The sequence below is a fragment of the Dreissena polymorpha genome, chromosome 7 (genome assembly GCF_020536995.1).
Source record: "Dreissena polymorpha isolate Duluth1 chromosome 7, UMN_Dpol_1.0, whole genome shotgun sequence".
NCBI classification, from domain to species: domain Eukaryota; kingdom Metazoa; phylum Mollusca; class Bivalvia; order Myida; family Dreissenidae; genus Dreissena; species Dreissena polymorpha.
In genome coordinates this window covers 45,291,035-45,310,733 of record NC_068361.1, presented here as the reverse complement: position 1 = coordinate 45,310,733, position 19,699 = coordinate 45,291,035, and the positions used below count along the sequence as shown (strand labels likewise).

General features: G+C 34.3%; 1 protein-coding gene and 1 long non-coding RNA gene across 2 annotated transcripts; both read left to right on the top strand.

Moving 5' to 3' along the window:
* Positions 1-336: 336 nt before the first annotated feature.
* Positions 337-4,221, top strand: LOC127839223 (uncharacterized). The gene is made up of 4 exons (XM_052367508.1): positions 337-522; positions 948-1,001; positions 1,365-1,493; positions 2,342-4,221. The coding sequence occupies exons 1-4, from the start codon at positions 517-519 to the stop codon at positions 3,245-3,247; spliced, it is 1,095 nt and encodes a 364-aa protein (XP_052223468.1). The 5' UTR covers positions 337-516; the 3' UTR covers positions 3,248-4,221.
* Positions 4,222-17,727: 13,506 nt separating this feature from the next.
* Positions 17,728-18,992, top strand: LOC127839225 (uncharacterized). Its single transcript, XR_008030231.1, has 2 exons — positions 17,728-17,948; positions 18,289-18,992. It is a non-coding gene; the product is annotated as an uncharacterized LOC127839225 (long non-coding RNA).
* Positions 18,993-19,699: the final 707 nt, after the last annotated feature.

Here is a 19,699-nt window from a genome sequence, read left to right as displayed (position 1 = left end):
CCCGCGCATGTCGGACACCCAGCACAGTTTATCTTAATTTGGGTTAATTGAATATCATCTCATCTCATCTTCGCCTATGGGCCCGTCTGAGAATATCCTAATTTGGGTTAATTTATTTATCATCTCATCTTATCTTCGCCTGTGGTTCCGTCTTGAAATTATCTTTATTTGGGTTAATAAAATAACAAAGCTTAATTACTAGGTACCTTACATTAAATGGTACAATCGCTTAAATACATCTAAGACTTAGAGCAAAACTGTCGAAAACCGAATGCAATTAAGTAAAAAGGGAAGCTTGTTACAAACCGAACCATATTTATATAAACTCGGGGTAAGCTTGCGAAAAAACGTCGTTCATTGAAAACGTTACATATTTGTGAGATTATTGTCGAGGAGATACGCTCGTACATTTAATTGTGTGAATATTTGTGTAAAGACAGATATGGTTTTAACATGTATCTGTCCTTCAATGGCGTAAATTGTTAATCCTTAGTCCACAGAAGTAACCTGCTTAAAATGGCGGTAAGTGTATGTCGTTTATATTTGCTGTTTGTACAAAAATGTGCAAGATTTACTTAACTGGTGTTCTGATGTTCTTGCTCAGTTGATCGTTTTCGCTGTGATTATGGATGTTTCATATGTCAATTTATAATCTTGTAAGTGCACCCATCCACCCATTCATCCATCCAAACACCCACCAATCCATCCATCAACCCATCCATCCATCTATTCATCTATCCATCCATCAAGCCAGCAAGCCAGACATCCATCCATCCAAACACCCACCAACCCAACCCACCAATCCATCCATCCATCTGACCATCCATTCATACACCCATCCAATAATCTTCAACTTGTATTATACAGCGACTTGTGTATGTCTGGCAGTATTGAAATAACCAATAGTAAGATGAAATGGTAATGTGTTGTTGATCTTTATTCAACAGATTCAAAACAAGAGCATCATGACGACCACTCTGAGAACCACCGTGTTCACTACGGTAAAATAATGATGACATCTAAAACTGCTACTTTATAATTTACTCACCACGTGTTTTTCTATTGATATTTGTTGTGATGCATATAATCGGGATGATTTACTATTACTACTTATAAACTGTATTACGGTATTTTAATTTGCATAACATGTATATACTGCTATGATATATTATATTGACAACGACAATAGGCCCTACAAAAAACAAACTCAACATCTATTAGTAGTTGTAAGGCTTTCATACTTAGAGCACTTTGCTATTCATAACCTTGTGATATTTATATGATAATAAAATAGTTAGTAGTAGAAAATTCTTTCTCACAGTCAGGTCCGCATCAAACTATTCATGTACAACTGTTTCTTTAAGACTAAAAAGTACAACGTTACCATTGCTAACAACGGAACACCATTTTCTGGGCCCATTGATGATATCAGTAACGACGTGTACGATTTCGGCACCATGCACGATTGGGAACCAATCAAAGAGCTGGAAAAGGTATTATGTGACATCCGTGTTGCTTAAATGGAACATCACTGCCGATGACTGAATTGTATAAAAATAATGCTATTTTAGAAAAACTAACTGGTTCATATTTGATATGATCAGACATGCAATACACTCAAATTTATTGATTAAATAAAATAAATTGTAACAGAGTACATTACAACGAATATGCACACATTGGTATAGCACATCACTTTTGGTACTTTAAAGGGACCTTTTCACAGATTTTGACATGTATTGAAGTTTGTCTTCACATGCTTTTTATTGATACATGTAAACATTGGATCTAAAAAGCTCCAGTAAAAATATCAAGAATAAAATTAAAGAAAGAAAACAGGTTACTCTCAACTGGGCTCAAACCAGTCTATCACTTGATCACTCGCCATCCATGCTCATAAAATGCGTGATGTATTTTATACTTTATATAAGCAATCCTCGTAGTATCGCACAATATAACGACAACAACAGACCTCTCCAAATTATTCAATCGTTTCGCGTTGCAACGCTTTATAATTTTCAGATTTATAAATCGTCAAAAGATGCATATAATGATTTTTTGGAGCATGGTAAATGTTCAGTATTACTGTTTGCTAAAAAATATCATAACTACAACGAAAACTTGCGAATCTTAATTATTATTTTTAAATTTTGTCAATTTACCAAAACGTGAAAAGGCCCCTTTAACATTACAATTTAATTTTATATAGTTCCACTTGGCCAATCTTTTTGTAAAGAGCCGTGAAATGTAATCGTTTTTTAAATGTATGTCGAGTTAAGCAAACATGATTTTCCTTAGTATGTGGTTTGTAAATGCTACTAGATGAATTATTGTCTTGCAGGTCTTTGACGACGTTAATATTACAGGCGCCTTTGTTTTGTCCATTATTGGCATCGGAATATTTCTAACCATCGCCGACAAAAGGCTTCGCGAAATACCTCAGATGTGGCATCTGTTTCAAATTATGTTGCTTACGGTTCTGATGGGAATTATTTTGCACCCGTTGGGACATTTTAGAACGATCTTATATGACAACGGTCTGTGTGAATTCGTTATGTACACAGCAGAATACATAAGTTTTGCGTCGCCCTTGCTGATGGTGGTATTCCACGTGGAGGTTCTTTTCGCAAAAGTGATCCCGCTCTCTCGTTGGCAGACCCGTGAATTCTCGAGATTTTTTATTCTCAGTCTTATATCTTGGCTCTGCACCAGCCTCCTTGTGGCCCATGTTGTTCTTACTTTCAACACTAAGGAGATGTTCTGTTTGCACATCCAGAGCGAAGCCGTGTGGAGCACGATGTTCGCACTACGAGAGGTTTTGCCGATGGCCATATGCGCTTTGTGTAACATGGTGATGATCGCTGTCAGTTGCTTGAAGACGTTTAGACGAAACTTGCGAACTGAATCGTCCGGACTGCACCAGGTACGATTCGAAGATACAGGCGACGTTTCAGAGTGGATGAGAAGTTGTTTGGTCCTTAATGTCATTTTACTCGTACGCGTTGTCGCCTTAGTTGTCATTCTGAAACAGACACGCCCGATCACACTGGATAAATATAGGGTGGTACTTTTGCTTCACGTTTTCCACGCACAGTCATTCTACATCGTGCCGATTTGCGCACTTTTTTTATCCGGAGTACGCCGTAGCATAGCGGACGTGTTTTTGAAGATTGTTGGCGTCTTTCGCGTTTCCAAGGGAGATGATTCATTGGCAGTCAGCTTTGCTAACATCTCTCAAACTGCGTAGTACCTTGAATACATTCATACAGTATGAGTACTGCAGTTTCAGATTCGCTTTGCTGATACGAATTGTTTGTTATACAATTTGCATACTGTTCAGAGCAAAATGTGTTACAATTTATGAAATAATTGTAATAAACTATTTGAGACAAACATAATACTCGGTCTAATTTAAACGATTTTACAAATATTTGTTTGGCTGAATGCGCATTGTTTTTCATTTTAGGCACATGCTGTCTTTGTCTAAGAGAATGTGCAGACATCGTTTCTAAATTTACTTAGGAATGACATAATATTGTGTAATTTTATGGCTGAATATTTAAAACTGCATGTACATGGAATCAATTTTAATATCTTCATCTTAAATTACATTTGGCCGTGGATGTAATACATATTATGCAGTTTTGGTAAACGTCGAACATTTTTTAGGATAACGTATTGTATTTTATTGTGTACAGTATTTCACGAGTACACATACGCCATTTGTCTCGATCGAATTTGTGAGAGTAAAGCCGTAGTATCTGCAGTACATCTCTGTATTTTTGTTTGTAGTTAGGTTTGTTTAATTTCCTCTGATTTGTTTTGTGTGCATGTTTTTTATGTTAGTGGAGCGGGACTTAAATTATGTTATTTTGTACATTGGTTTATGGTTTGCTCTTAACAAGTCGGAAGGAGGGATTAAGACACATTTTGCTGATATTGCAATGTATTGTAGCATTACTCATAAGGCATGTGTATGCTTGATAAATTTGACGAATTTTTCTGCATATCGATAGTGGAAAAAAGATATTTGGCATTTGACGCGACTAATTAAGATTATTGATTAATTTAAATTGTAAGCAGGCTGTGCCAATTTTGATATATTATTTTTAATTTTGTTGATTGAGTATTATTGATTCTGTAACATGTTAGCAATTATTGGTGTCAATCGTGTATAATGTACATGTTTACTGTTTAACTTGTTTAATTAAACAAACAAATTATCCCACCTACAGTACAGTATTTGTTGTACATATATTAAATGCATACCGACTATGAATATAATGTATAGCCTTTTAATCTAAAATGAAATGATTATCTTCTATATAAGCATTAATGATGTTGTGAAATATTCATTGAATATTGTAGTATAAAATATATCTTATTGTGTTTGTTTTGTGCCCCCCCCAAAAAAAAAACAAACAACAAAAACAACAACAACCAACAAACAACAAACACAAACAAACAAAACACCAACAACTATAACTACAAAAAAACAACGAACAAAACAAAACAAAAAAGCATCAAGAAAACAACAACAAAATAACCATAAACAACCACAAATAAACGAAATACAGAAAATCAGAACCACACACAAAAAACGATGTTATGAATTTCACAATAATAAGCATTTTGTTACTTTTATTATAAAATCACGTGGCCTTAGTTAAATAACCCACATTAGGATATAATGAAATTACATGTACACATTTACAGTGTATAAAAACGCTTTCATGATTAGTTAATTGACGTTACTATTTATTTTCAATTTACGTCCTTTTTCATTTTATGTCACTAATCAACACTAGCTACGCACAAAATGTTGATCAACAGAGCATATGTTATGTTTTGATTGAAAATATTTACGTTTCCTTGCATGACACAAAATCTTTAACAACTGGCAAAGTCTTATAAAGGTGTCTTAACATGGCAGCGATTGCACCATATCCTGCCGATAGTTATCTTAACACTGCAGTGATTGCACCATAACCTGCCGATAGTTATCTTAACACTGCAGTGATTGCACCATATCCTGCCGATAGTTATCTTAACACTGCAGTGATTGCACTATATCCTGCCGATAGTTATCTTAACACTGCAGTGATTGCACCATATCCTGCCGATAGTTATCTTAACACTGCAGTGATTGTACCATATCCTGCCGATAGTTATCTAAACATGGCAGCGGTTGCACCATATCCTGCCGATAGTTATCTTAACACTGCAGTGATTGCACAATAACCTGCCGATAGTTATCTTAACACTGCAGTGATTGCACCATATCCTGCCGATAGTTATCTTAACATGGCAGCGGTTGCACCATAACCTGCCGATAGTTATCTTAACACTGCAGTGATTGCACCATAACCTGCCGATAGTTATCTTAACACTGCAGTGATTGCACCATATCCTGCCGATAGTTATCTTAACACTGCAGTGATTGCACCGTATCCTGCCGATAGTGATCTTAACATGGCAGCGGTTGCACCATATCCTGCCGATAGTTATCTTAACACTGCAGTGATTGCACCATATCCTGCCGATAGTTATCTTAACACTGCAGTGATTGCACCATAACCTGCCGATAGTTATCTTAACATGGCAGCGGTTGCACCATATCCTGCCGATAGTTATCTTAACACTGCAGTGATTGCACCATAACCTGCTGATTCCCCCGTGGGTAGCAATTACTCAAGAAGCCAACGAGTTCTAGCCTTAAAGAAAAGTATCTTCATATCACACTATTCGTACTACAATGTTCTATTTTATTTAAGCTTCCTAGTTTTCTTACGACAATCAATACGTGTTGCATAGGAAAAGATACATTTGGTAAACGAACCAGAGCCTTTTTGCTCAACGAAAAGATACATTTGGTAAACGGACATGAGCGTTTTTGCTCAACGAACAGATAAATTTGGTAAACGGACATTAGCCTTTTTGCTCAACGAAAAGATGGATTTGGTAACAATACATGAGCCATTTTGCTCAACGAAAAGATGACTTTGGTAAACATACATAAGCCTTTTTGCTAAACGAAGAGATGAATTTGGTAAACGAACATGAGCCTTTTTGCTCTACGTAAGGATGAATTTGGTAAGCATTTATAAACCTTTGTATGCCCCTGGATCGAATGATCGGGGGTATATTGTTTGGGCCTATCTGTCTGTCTGTCATTGTATGTGTCTGTCCAAAACTATAACCTTGGTCATTACTTTTGCAATATTGATGATAGCAACTTGATATTAGGCATGCGTGTGTAGCTCATGGAGCTGCAAATTTTCAGTGGTGAAAGGTCAAGGTCATCCTTCAAGGTCAAAGGCAAAATATATGGCTTTACAGCGGCGCAGTAGGGAGCATTTTGTTCCACAAACACAGCTCTTTTGCTCATGCTCTGCTTATACTGGTATTATTTTAGTAACATTGTGTACGACAATGTCTCTATAGAGACACATTTAAACTATTTTTGTTTGTTTTTTAAAAACATTAAAAACACAATTGGCCGCGCAAAATTGATTAACAACACATCAGAAGAGGCCCTGCTCATTGCAAAATGTTCTTATATATAGAACAATCTGTTGCCAAAACAACTTGCTACGAATATTTGATTTTTACCAACCATTCAACAAACAGATTTGTTGAAACGAACCAAGTGGGGATTGGATATGCGAATTTTTCAGTAATTCAAAGCTTGAAGGCACTATTCAGTACGTTTTGAAGTCATGACCTTTTCAATACACATTTGAAGATAAGCCAGCATATATAAATCGGTGACCTATGCCATAAAAACTATTCTCACTGCATCGACTTCAAACGTTTATAACGTTCAACCTTCGTTGAATTTTTTCCTCTTTTATTGACCATCAAAACCTTATCACCAAAACTTATTTTTCAATTATAGTATAAAAATTGGTACAATTTTTCAGTTCAGATGCCATTATATTTAATAAAGCAGCGGGTCCTCTAAAAACAAAAAATATCGGAACATCTTAATAATGTAGGCAACATATTTTTAATGAATATCGTACTTGCTTATTAAAATCCCTTTATAGGCATATAAATGCATGTTAACTCAGATGGAATAGTGGGTGATCGAGCTGATTTCCATGTAAAGAAATACATGTCGATACATCCGAGATCTGCGGATGTTTGCGTATTGCACGAGGTTGGCGAAATTGCTTGCAGAGTATTTACAAATGTCCTTGTATATTTGGTTGAGTTGAATAAGTTGTTCTTATTGTTTAATCTTATATTGTGCTTATACTGTCAGCACATTGAAATCGATCTGGCCTACCTTTATGCCAAGTTGAACACACACAAGAACGTTATTTCACGAAACAAAGCACTGGGCCTTTCGATTGGGTTGATGCAAAGACGTTATACACACACGATGCCTAGATTTGCATGTCCTGGTCAGGGCATATTGAACACAAAGCAAAGCGTTTATTTATTTTAATTAACTTAATAAAAAAGCTCGATTGCCCGGTAATTGACCTAAATGGTTCGACTGCAAGTGACGGCTACATCTCTGAGCATAAATATTTGAAGTCCGTTTTGAGATATCTAGTACGATTCAAAAGTTATTTACGTTTTATATGGTTAATTAAGGTCAAACATTTGTAGCGAACACCAGATTCGTGCTCAGCGTTGAATCCTTACATAGATCTGAACAGCTTAATGTTTTGAGTCAAGGTCACGGTTTTACCCAAAATGCAACATTTTCTATGATGAAAATATACATCAGGTGAAATTTTGGGTCAAAATGTCAAAGAACAACGACATCAACCAACTATCCTTTTCTAAGTGACGGCTGCATCTCTGATCACAAATATTTAGTCCGTTTTGAGATTGTTTTGTAAGATTCAAAGTATACACGTTTCGTAGGGTCATTTTAGGTAAAACATTCGTAGCTCCTTAATTCTTTGAGGGGGGCAAAATATCCGAAAACTAAACCGGATTCGTGCTCAGAGTTGCATACCTACATGGATCTTAACAGCTTAATGTTTTGTGTCGAGGTTACGGTTTTTCCAAATTCAAGATTTTCCCTGATGATTCAGCTCAAATTTTGGGTTAACATGTCAATGTTGAAGGACATCAACCAAACATCATTTTCTTAATGACGACTGCATCGCTAAACACAAATATAACGTCCGTTTTGAGATTATCTTGTAAGATTATGAAGTTATACAAATTTCGTTGGGTAAATTAAGGTCTATTTTGGTCAAACATGTGTAGCTCCATAATTCTTTAAGGGGTCCATATATCCGAAAACTAACACCGGATCCACGCTAAGCGTTGAATCCTTGCATGGAGCTATAAAGCTTAATGTTTTGTGTTAGGTCACGGTTTTACTCAAAATTCAACATTTTCCCTCATCAGGTCAAATTGTGGGTAAAAAAGTCAAAGTTCAAGGACATCAACCAAATATCATTTTCTAAGTGACGGCTGTATCGCTGTGCACGAATCTGAAGTCCGTTTTGAGACATCTTGTACGATTCAAAAGTTTAACACGTTTCGGAGGGTCAATTTACGGTCAAACGAGTGTACCTCCGTAATTGTTTAAGGGGTCCAGATTTCCGAACAATAACAACGGATTAAATTTAGGTCAAACATGTGTAGCTTCGTAGTTCTTTACCGGAGGCTAAGTACGCAACGTAGACAACTTTATTGATTAAGTTCATAAGCCACAAACGGTAATATGTGCTTAGAAGCAATCAATAAAAAATCACTGAACCTTCACACTATATGTTTGATAAAAATGAGTTTTTTGTAGTCTTGTCCGTTTTATGCCCTAAATAAACGATTTTTTTTTTGTATATTTAACTTTTCAATGTTAGTACACTTTTACTTTAACCATGTTAGTTTACATTAGTTTTATGGTCACTGCTTTAAATATATTGAAGAAAAAAAGCAGTGATTGAGACACATTGTATTGAGTTTGAAGGTTACTTATACCTCATTTTAAGGCTTTGTTAATTTGTAGAGTTATACTATTTTGACTGATTACTATTGATTATGTTGACTGATGTGTGTTGACTAGGTTGCATTATTAAATTATTGAAGTCATACGTGAATTATGCAAATGTTTATTTTTACTTACCAATTACGATAACCACAATTCTTTGTTGGATACATAGAGAATACTAGGTCGGTGCCGAATAAAGCAAAGTTTATTTTGCGAGGCTTAGAAAATCTGAACCACGAGCCTTGGCGAGTGGTTCAGATTTTCGTGCCGAGCAAAATAAACTTTGCTTTATTCGGCACCGACCTAGTATTCGATTTATCCCATCAATTCTCTTAGTCGTAAATTATTTGTAAATAATGTTTGTTTTGCTTTTTGAGTTGCATTATGTGTTCAAAATACATTACATCTTGGTATCAAATTGTTTGTTTTGTTAAATCTGATTAGATGAGGGGGGCAAAATATCCGAAAACTAAACCCGGATTCGTGCTCAGAGTTGCATACCTACATGGATCTTAACAGCTTAATGTTTTGTGTCGAGGTCACGGTTTTACCCAAATTCAACATTTTCCCTGATGTTGGGAAATTTTGGGTTAAAATGTCAATGTTGAAGGACATCAACCAAACATCATTTTCTTAATGACGACTGCATCGCTAAGCACAAATATAACGTCCGTTTTGAGATTATCTTGTAAGATTATGAAGTTATACAAATTTCGTTGGGTAAATTAAGGTGTATTTTGGTCAAACATGTGTAGCTCCATAATTCTTTAAGGGGACCATATATCCGAAAACTAACACCGGATTCACGCTAAGCGTTATCTCCTTTCATGGAGCTATAGAGCTTTATGTTTTGTGTAAGGTCACGGTTTTACTCAAAATTCAACATTTTCCCTCATCAGGTCAAATTGTGGGTAAAAAAATCAAAGTTCAAGGACATCAACCAAATATCATTTTGTAAGTGACGGCTGTATAGCTGAGCACGAATCTGAAGCCCGTTTTGAGACATCTTGTACAATTTTTTTGTTGGATACATAGAGAATACTAGGTCGGTGCCGAATAAAGCAAAGTTTATTTTGCGAGGCTTAGAAAATCTGAACCACGAGCCTTGGCGAGTGGTTCAGATTTTCGTGCCGAGCAAAATAAGCTTTGCTTTATTCGGCACCGACCTAGCGTTCGATTTATCCCATCAATTCTCTTAGTCGTAAATTATTTCTTTAAAAATAAAATAGGAAAATCGAACTACACGGAAAATCCCAAAGTTATTTTAAGCAAACGTTGTTTCATTATTTTAATCGTGCCGAGCCTAATACATTACAAAAAGATCAGTAACTAACCTGTTTTTCTGTTAAGCATACCTCTACGTCTTCGATTGTTAAGAAATAATAAAAAAACACACTTAACAACTGCAGCTTTAGCGTGAAAGAACATACATTGTGTCGTATGACGTGTTAATAATGACGTCATGAATACGCGCACTTAATATTTGTAAATAATGTTTGTTTTGCTTTTTGAGTTGCATTATTTGTGAAAAATATATTACATCTTGGTATGAAATTGTTTGTTTTGTTGAATCTGATTCGATTTTACTAAAAATGATTACTTTATAGTTGATTCCGAGTAATTTGACCATTCTCCGCCGCGCGTGACAGCTATATTTCAGCACTGCCGAAATAGAGGAAATTTAATTCCACAGTGGTTTATTTCGACAATGAACGTTTGATGATAGGATATAAAAATATAGCTCTAGATTCTTTCGATAAAATGCTGAACTAATATATACTTAACAAATGTTACTATGTGCAATATTCAGTTCAGATTGTTAGTGTAAATATGCATACTCAAATTATAATCGAATTTTCGCTAGTATATCAAGTGGTAAATATAGAGTCGATATTATATTATTAATTGATATTGATATATATCCTATTGCATGCACATTATACACTCAGAAACCTAAAGCCTTCTTTTCAACGCAAAGCCACAATAATTTTAACTGAAACGTAATACGAGTCAACTATTTCAATATGCATATGTACATTGGTATGCACAAGATACAATGCGTGCAATAGTAGGCAACGTACCAATGGGCAAATCTATACAGGCGATTTTAATTATCTTCAGTGTGGAAACCCAAACACCATAAATACAGTCATGCGCTTTTGGAAACTTCTCGAGAATTTCCAAAATATATCCTCATTTAGCTCTAGGCACGGACTATCCACGTAATCATTCAGAGAACCGACTTGCTTGTTTATTTTACCTACAATGGAGAGCCAAAACTGCCATTTCTCCAAAGAGAGCTGATATGCTTGGTTAGTAAGGATTAGATCGAGTAATTTTAGCATTGTATTGAGTAAAGTTGTAAATATGTTCTACCAAACTTGCATTACGTGAAATCAAAATAGTAAAAGAATGACTCAATTATCTAATTCATTGAGTCAGTTTGACATTATGTTATATTCACATGTCAATATGTTGGATAAAAAAGCATAATGAATAATTACGACAAAATAAGGTTAAGTGAAACATGCATTGTGCTGGATCAAAGTGACCTATGATTGAGTCGTTTTGGTGAAAACGGCATAACGTCTTGTCAAGATGGCATTAGTCAAACTGTTGAGTCAAACTGGCATTATGTTGTAGAGTCGATATACGAGAGTTTATATAAGATTGAATATATTGGGTCAAGGTGGCATTTTGTTGGATTAACAAGCAATTTGATTGAGTGGCGTTGTCAACACGTTCGGTGAAATTGAAATTAGATTGAGTTAATTCAATAGGTTGAGCTAAGTCAACACTAGATTGAGTCAAACCCGTATAAAGGTAAAGTCTAGCTGACATTATGCATATTCAAGTTGGAATAAGGTTGATTCAGAGTGACATTATGGAGAGTCAAGTTAAAATTATGTTGGGCATGTTTTTTACAAGTTGAGTCAAGTTTTCATGATTTTGAGTCAAGATTGTATAAGAGTTGGTCACATTTGCACGACGTTTGGTCAAGATGAGATAAGTTTGATTCAAGTTGCCAACATTATTTTGGCTTTAGTTTACATCATATTGAGTTATTTATTGTTACGGTTATTTCAAACAAACGTAACACATTATTGTCTTTACTTGTTATCAAGGCAAGCATTAATGCTATTTAACCCAACAAAAATAAAATAAAGTGATGAAAATTTGATGTTCCACTGGTTTGTTAAATCTTTGAACCGAACATAAAAACTATACTTCTCAAAAGGAAATTATATAAGCCGAAGTTTTTTTACAACACACCGTATAGACTTGAATTAAATACAGCTACATCTTATGCTGTTGGCTTAACATTATGCGATTGAATCCAATCTCCAGACATATTTACCCCACCTACTTGCTTTTTGACCCATCAAAACGCTTACTTTATTACACGGCCGTTTATCACGTTTCCAAATGGGTTGTTTTTATATGTTTATGTACATGATTGGATGAATAACTCTTCGCTGAATCGCACTACATTGCCCGATTATAAAAATAATGCGAGCTATGTTGAAAAACATATATAACTCATTATGTAGAATTATCCGTGACATTTAATAGCACCCGGTCCTTAGCGCCACCTCGGATGTAGCATTGGCTCATTTATCAATGAATCGCAAAAAGTAGATGGCGCCCGTAATTAACGGTCGTGTATTAAAGACATTAAGACTCAACTTAATGCAAAATAGAGTCAATCAAATGTAAACTGACATCCATATTATGTCAATATGTCAATTTGACTTACCTTGGTGTTAAAGTTACTTAACATAATGCCATCTGGACCCAATATTATGTCAAATTTACTGCACATTTTGCCATTTTCGATACAGCACAATGCTAATTTTACAAAACCTAATACCAACTTGGCTCAACAGAATAAAAACTAACCGAAACAGTGTCAATATGACTCATGAAAGCCGACTTGACTCAATACCAACTAACCAAACACATTTGTTTCTTTCAACAAAAGGCAGTTACGGCGTAGAATAGTTAATCTGGCTGTCCTCCAGAGTGGAAACCCAAATACAGTAAATATAGTCATGAGCTATCGGAAACTTTACATTATTTTCCATTTTTTACCAGTATTTATGGCGGACTAGCCACGGAATCGGTTGTTGAAAACGAGGACTAATTTTAAATTAATATTTGTTCCTTTCTTTGATAAACATAATTCAACCTTATTTATAAGATACATACTTTGATAGTTATTTGATAGTTATTGCGAGTGTTTTAAATCAACTTTGATAAGTAAATTTATTGGATATGCTTAAAGAAATTGTATCGTATTTACAATACGTTTTTCTGTCTGACTGTGTTCTGTCTCTTTGTCTTTCTATCTTTTTTCTTTCTTTCTTCTCTCTGTCTTTCCTTCTTTATTTCTATTGTTCTTTTTTTCTTTTTTGTCGTCTTATATTATTTCATTTTATTTAATTCTTTCCGGTGGTTTATAGAGAAATATCAGTGAATTAAAACTGATAATTTCACTGTTTCAAACAGTGAAAATTATCAGTGAGAATTATCGATAATTTTCATTGTTTACTGTGAAATGACGTCATTTTTTTTACGAAATGACGTCATTATCCCAGCAAAATTCGTTAGTTAAACTCTTGAACAATGTATATAAACTGTGAAAAATGCATTAAATAAAAAGAAAATTTGTTGGATTCGGTGGATTATCGACTTTAATTCACTCGTGATCATAGAAAACATATATTTTCACTCGTGGCTGCGCCACTCGTGAAAATATTATTTTCTATGATCACTCGTGAATTAAAATCGATAATCCACTGGATCCAACAAATATCCTCTATGTTTTCCTCTTTTACGTCATTCTTTTTCTTTGTTGTCATCATAATCATCATAATTCTCTTAAATGTCTTATATGTATGCTGTGTTTATCAAACTTGCACGTTTTCCGGAACATTTAAACTCACTGCCCATATTTTACGTTTTGTATTGTTTATATGACGAGGTATTTAAAAATCAAAGCAACATATCTTACATATGTGCATTTACAAATCGTTCCATTTGTCAGACGGCTTTTGTTTGCAAAATAAATTTCTCATCAAATTTTAGCGATACTTTTGTTTTCGTGATCATGTTAAGCTTAGGAAAGACTGGTATATAAAACAGTATTATTATTGTTATGCTTTAAAGGTGTGTTCATGGATGTAAGACGACAGTGTCATACAGCTGCTACAAGTTAAATTCATAAGAAGTGGTCACTTTTAAATGGTATTAGGACATGACGCAGTTTTTCAAATGCAAAACATCGAGGTAACATTCAACTTTCACATTCGAATAGTACGATTTCAACCATTATTAAAGTTTAAAGAGTAACTTTAAAAACACACAAAAACGCTACATTTCAACAATGGCGTGATTGTCAAACACCAATTGTACTTACAAGAGTAGCTCAAATGCATATAAAACTCATACTTACACCTGATAATTATTGAACGTACATGATCATACTAATTTAAAAAATGCTCAGACATTTATATTAAATAGTATGTTGCTTTAATTAATTGTTGATGATTGTATTTATGACAATACAAACGATAACCTTTTCAGCTTAAACAGTGAGTGAGCTAGACACATGTTTTCGCGATGAGTGTTGCCCCGGCCATGAAGAGTTCAGCTGTAACCGTACGTATGATTACACCAATTTCAAAGAATATATTTTTGAACAATGTAAAAACGCGTAATCAGAGGACTCAATTCTTCAAATGATAAATTCAGTTGTTGTTTTTTTTTGTGTGTGTGTATATTTTGCAATAAAACCCCGTTAAAGAAGGCCTCACTGTCAAAAAGTCATTGTTTGCGAAGGTAAACATTTTAATAACGTTCAAAACAAATTATTATTTCATGTAATCTTAAATACTTGAAGTAGCATGTATAAAGGTGGTTTTTCGCATACGATATACAATAGATGTTTTATTTCAGCTAAACGACTCAAGTTAGGCAAAATACTTAAACAAAAGTTGATTTTTTGCTGTTCAACAGCTTTTTGTTTCGGCCAACTTACGTGTCCAAATGGAGGCTCATGTATTCGACCAGATTACTGCGCATGCGCGGATTGATTCGGGGCGACCGATGTGAAGGTTTGATTTGAACGTTACGGCATATTATTTATACAGCGTTAAGTTAATATTTTACGTTAATGTTTAAAATAGAAAAACAACTGCAAATTCAAACATTTAGCGATGTAGCTCAGGCAGTAAACAGTTATTTTACATTTTCTTGTAGAGTCCAAAAAGACACGAGGAACCACACAAAGTCACTTTTAAAAGTCATGTGAACTACACATTATACTGTGATAAAATCTTCGAATACTCCACAAAATTATTAATTTTGCTTTTACATGTTTTTCGATATAAGGTCAGTGAATTTTTAATATACTTGTTAAAGGGGCCTTTTCACAGATTTTGGCATGTTTTGAAGTCTGTCATTTAATGCTAAATTTAAATTTAATAATTTGATAAATTTAAACATTGGACCTTAAAAGCTCCAGTAAAAATTCAAGAATAAAATTTAAAAGAAAGAAAACAAGGTTATCCTGAGCAGGACTCGAACCACTGACCTCTGGAGTAATGGGGTTAAAAGTCTGTGCATGAGACCACTCGGCCATTCTACCTTCTATTATACAACAAGTATTGTATACTTCATATAAGCGATCCTCGTAGTTTCGCAAAAATATAACGACAACAACAGAACTCTCAAAATTATTCAATCGTTTCGCGTTGCAACGTTTTATAATTTTCAGGTTTCAAAATCGTCAAAAGATGCATATAAAGGCTATTTTAGAGCATGGTAGAATGTTCAGTATTACGGTTTTCTCACAAATATCATAACTAAAACGAAAATTTGCGAATATGAAACAACTTTTTTTCAATTTTGTCAATTTACCAAAACGTGAAAATGCCTCTTTAAATACAGACATTGACGAATGCGGTCGGTTTAACGGTTGCTGTTCTCATGAGTGTTATAACAACCATGGATCTTACTATTGCTCCTGTCCGGAGGGTTTCAACATGGCAACCAACATGCACACATGCGTCGGTAAGTTTTGAGATTATGTTGGGAATAAGCCAAAGGCATTCCTATATAATAAAGGAAAGCATACACATAGCGTCCGTGTTCAGATAAATATGTTGCAATATCGGTTAAACACAATGCATGGGAAACCAGCAATGAATCATGCAATACAAACTAATTGAAATGGTTCCAAAAGCTGTTTGGCAAACAAATTGGAATAAAGAACTTAACTAACCGAACACATGTTATCAAAATATAAAGCAATCAACGCATTAGTCTGACGAAAAGCACGCAAAGCAGAACAAATGACAAATTAGACACTAGTGCATTGTTTAAAGACATGTGTCCATGCTTATTCTCCACTGACTATTTAAAACATGTAATAGGTAAAAATATGTTCACATTGTTCGAAGGCAATGGTAATGGTAGTCATGAATAAGAACACTTTTTTGAAATGTAAGTTCTTAAATGGACAATCATCATTCGAAATCGGTAAAATAATACATATTAAGCGTTTGTAATGCTTTTCAACGATGATTTGGAAAATGCCATTATTAATAAAACATATCAAGTAGAAAATAAAATTGAGTTTTAAATACTGAAAGTGTTATGTTCACGAGGTCCCTGGCTCGAATCCCGGTGACAGCAATATTTGTTTGTTTTTTTTTCTTTTTTGATTATTAAATTATTTATAACTATTCAAAAAAATTGTCAACATATTTAATGATATATTTAAAAATACGTTCATATATTAACCAGTTTCTGTAAAATGCATGTTCTAATAATTAACTTCATTTAAAGCGCTTGTTTTAAAAGGATGTGTGTACTTGTAAATTGATAAATAATTTTAATATCCAATCTAAACTTGCGAAAGTAATTTGTTACATTCTATTTGAACAACTGTTATAAACACCCAAACCATAACCGAGCATCAAGTTACAATAATAAATTAAATTGTAAACGATCCCGCGCGTAAATAAAACTGCACTGTTATGATCATGAATTTGAAAAAATACAGCCATAATAATCAGAATCCATGTACATTCATTACCCCTGGTCAGGACAGTTATCTGATCCAGTTATACAATCTTGTATGTTTTTTTCGGCGTAGCTGACTAAGATCACTTTTGAAATATATCTATTGAGATAATTATGCCGCGGGAAAATTCAATGCACACTCGATTTGCTTAATTTTTCTCATTTTAGAGACATCAAAGTGACAACAATTGTATGATGTCTATCAATAAATTGTGCATATATTGAGCAATAAAAACACAAAGATTGATTTATTAAAAAGTTATGAATAAATTTTCGACAAATGTGTTTTTAGAAGTTACATCAATATTGAACATTTTTCTTGAAAATCTCGAATAAAAGAGTCACGACATTGACAATTTGGCTGTCATGCCTGATTTTACGTCAAACCTGACATATCAATACTTATTCCAATAGCATTTAACTGTTCTTGTTTATATTGTTGATATTTAAATTCATTCCAAATGAATGCAATGCCGCTTAAGCATATAACAATGATCGCATTAAAGCGGTTAAAGGTTATTTACATAGTTAAGAAACGATTGTTCATGTTTAATAATTATTGTGTAGCATGATTTCGTCGTATAGGTGCACTTAAATATGTTTAAATGTCTAGTTATGATGAAAATAAATATTTATTTATTTAATCTGTTTATGAAACGATTAACGTTTTGAGAATCCAGAACATTTCTCCGAACAAATAGTCCATTTCACATTTGAAGCCCGAATATATAATCAGCAATTATACAATGACGCCTGATAGCGCCGGTTTTTTAAAGAAACAATATGTTAATATTTATATTGATAAATTTACAGGAAGCAATTATCTCTTCTTATTAATTATGGCTTCGTCGCTGACACTTCTGGCACTGTTGTGCTACTTGGGGAAGAGATTTGATTGGTGAGTGATTATCACGTGGTGCACAACGTATTTTTTGTTGAAATTTAAAACACAGGTATTTTCTTTTATCGTTGACCCTTCCACGTACCCGTTCGTTACTCTTCCATAATAAAGGAAGATGTATATAGCACATCCACGTCCTATGTCTAATAATACTTCTATTCCTCTAGATCAATTTAAGGATCGGTCGAAGATTTATGCGCGTGTTTGCATCACAACTTCAAACAACTTATTTAAAAACGGATAAATTAATGATTAGTTTGCTGATTGTCCTTATTGAATTTTCGATTTTTTAATGCGATATTAAATAAAACTGTAAACTGGCTCGCATTACACACAGGCGCGTTCAGGCATCGGCTGCGATGAGAACCTTGCGTCACAAATTTAAGCGCATGTGGAAAGAGTGGAGACAGCACGGTAAGCCAACGTATGAGAAGATTAAGAAGGTAAACGAGGACTACAAAAATGATGTTTGCCAAAACAGCGATCTGAGGCAACCGTTGATTGAGAATCAGGATATTTATATGTAATATCCAGTACGAATGCGTGCTAGAAGCTGATTGGCCAGTACCGACTCATAGTTGGGAGATTTGTTGTGTTGCCTTTATTTTTTCAGCTATTTTCATGTGTATAGTTCTTGCGATCAAAAACGTTTTTCATAGGAAAAAAACAACACTGACAGACAATAACCATTTGTAATAAAGATACATTGCCGTGATAAATATGTTGAATTCCATACTTTTAATTTTGCTTTTATTATGGTTGTCATCAAATTCAAATTGTCTGTAGTTACATTTGAAAAAAAAAGTTTTATGCTGTAGTGAAATGGTTTGCATTTAGAGATAACGACTAAATATTTTGGTTGATTATTAGAAAAACTCATTGAACAATAAAAATGTACCTATCTCCACAATTAATTCGCATTAACGTTAGATATCGAATGCGTTTTGTAATCATGCGCTTTGTGTTAATATTTAATGTGTTTGATTGTTTCTTGTTTTTCTCTACGACAGTTGTTTTAATAAATCATGAGTGAAAGAGAAATGGGTAGGTTTCGAGCGTGCTGTGTTTAAATGCATATAACGTTGAAAAAGCAATAAATATTAAAATATTATGATTTTCCAACAATACGACTCTCGCAGTGAACTTCTTTTATGAACTCAACGTTTTCACTGAACATTTAAACGTTATTCTGGTAATAAATAACCCAATAGTTCATGTACGATACGCATATTTTCCACAATTGCATTGTCTGGAATCACGCATGATGATCGGTGTTTACAGCTAAAAAACTGCGACAAATAAGGAAGTTCTCGGATAGGAATGTAGACGACATTTGATTTCTTTTCAGAAGATTTTTTGGAATAATGCGTATCTCTGTGCGGCAAAAAATCATGACTTATGCGAACGATATACATGATTTTATCTTCCGCTGTGTTATACAAGGACTGCGTTGAGCTGTAAAAAGAGTTGTTGCATATGCAAAAATGACTGGACGTGATTGACCACGTGCGTTTTTGTAACAGAAAACTGGAGGAATGAAAATGGACGTGTTGTAAAACGTGCATGCCACCTGTCTACTCATGCCCTTGGCAGCAACGTCTCTGGCGGCTCTCGGACACACATTTTAGCGACGTATCTTGTTTATGTTCAATTTATCCACCTGATAGAGTTGACCGATCGTTGCCGTAGATACTAAATCCAACAAACGTCGGTCGGGTTCGAACACGACACTGTAACTGAGCATCCCG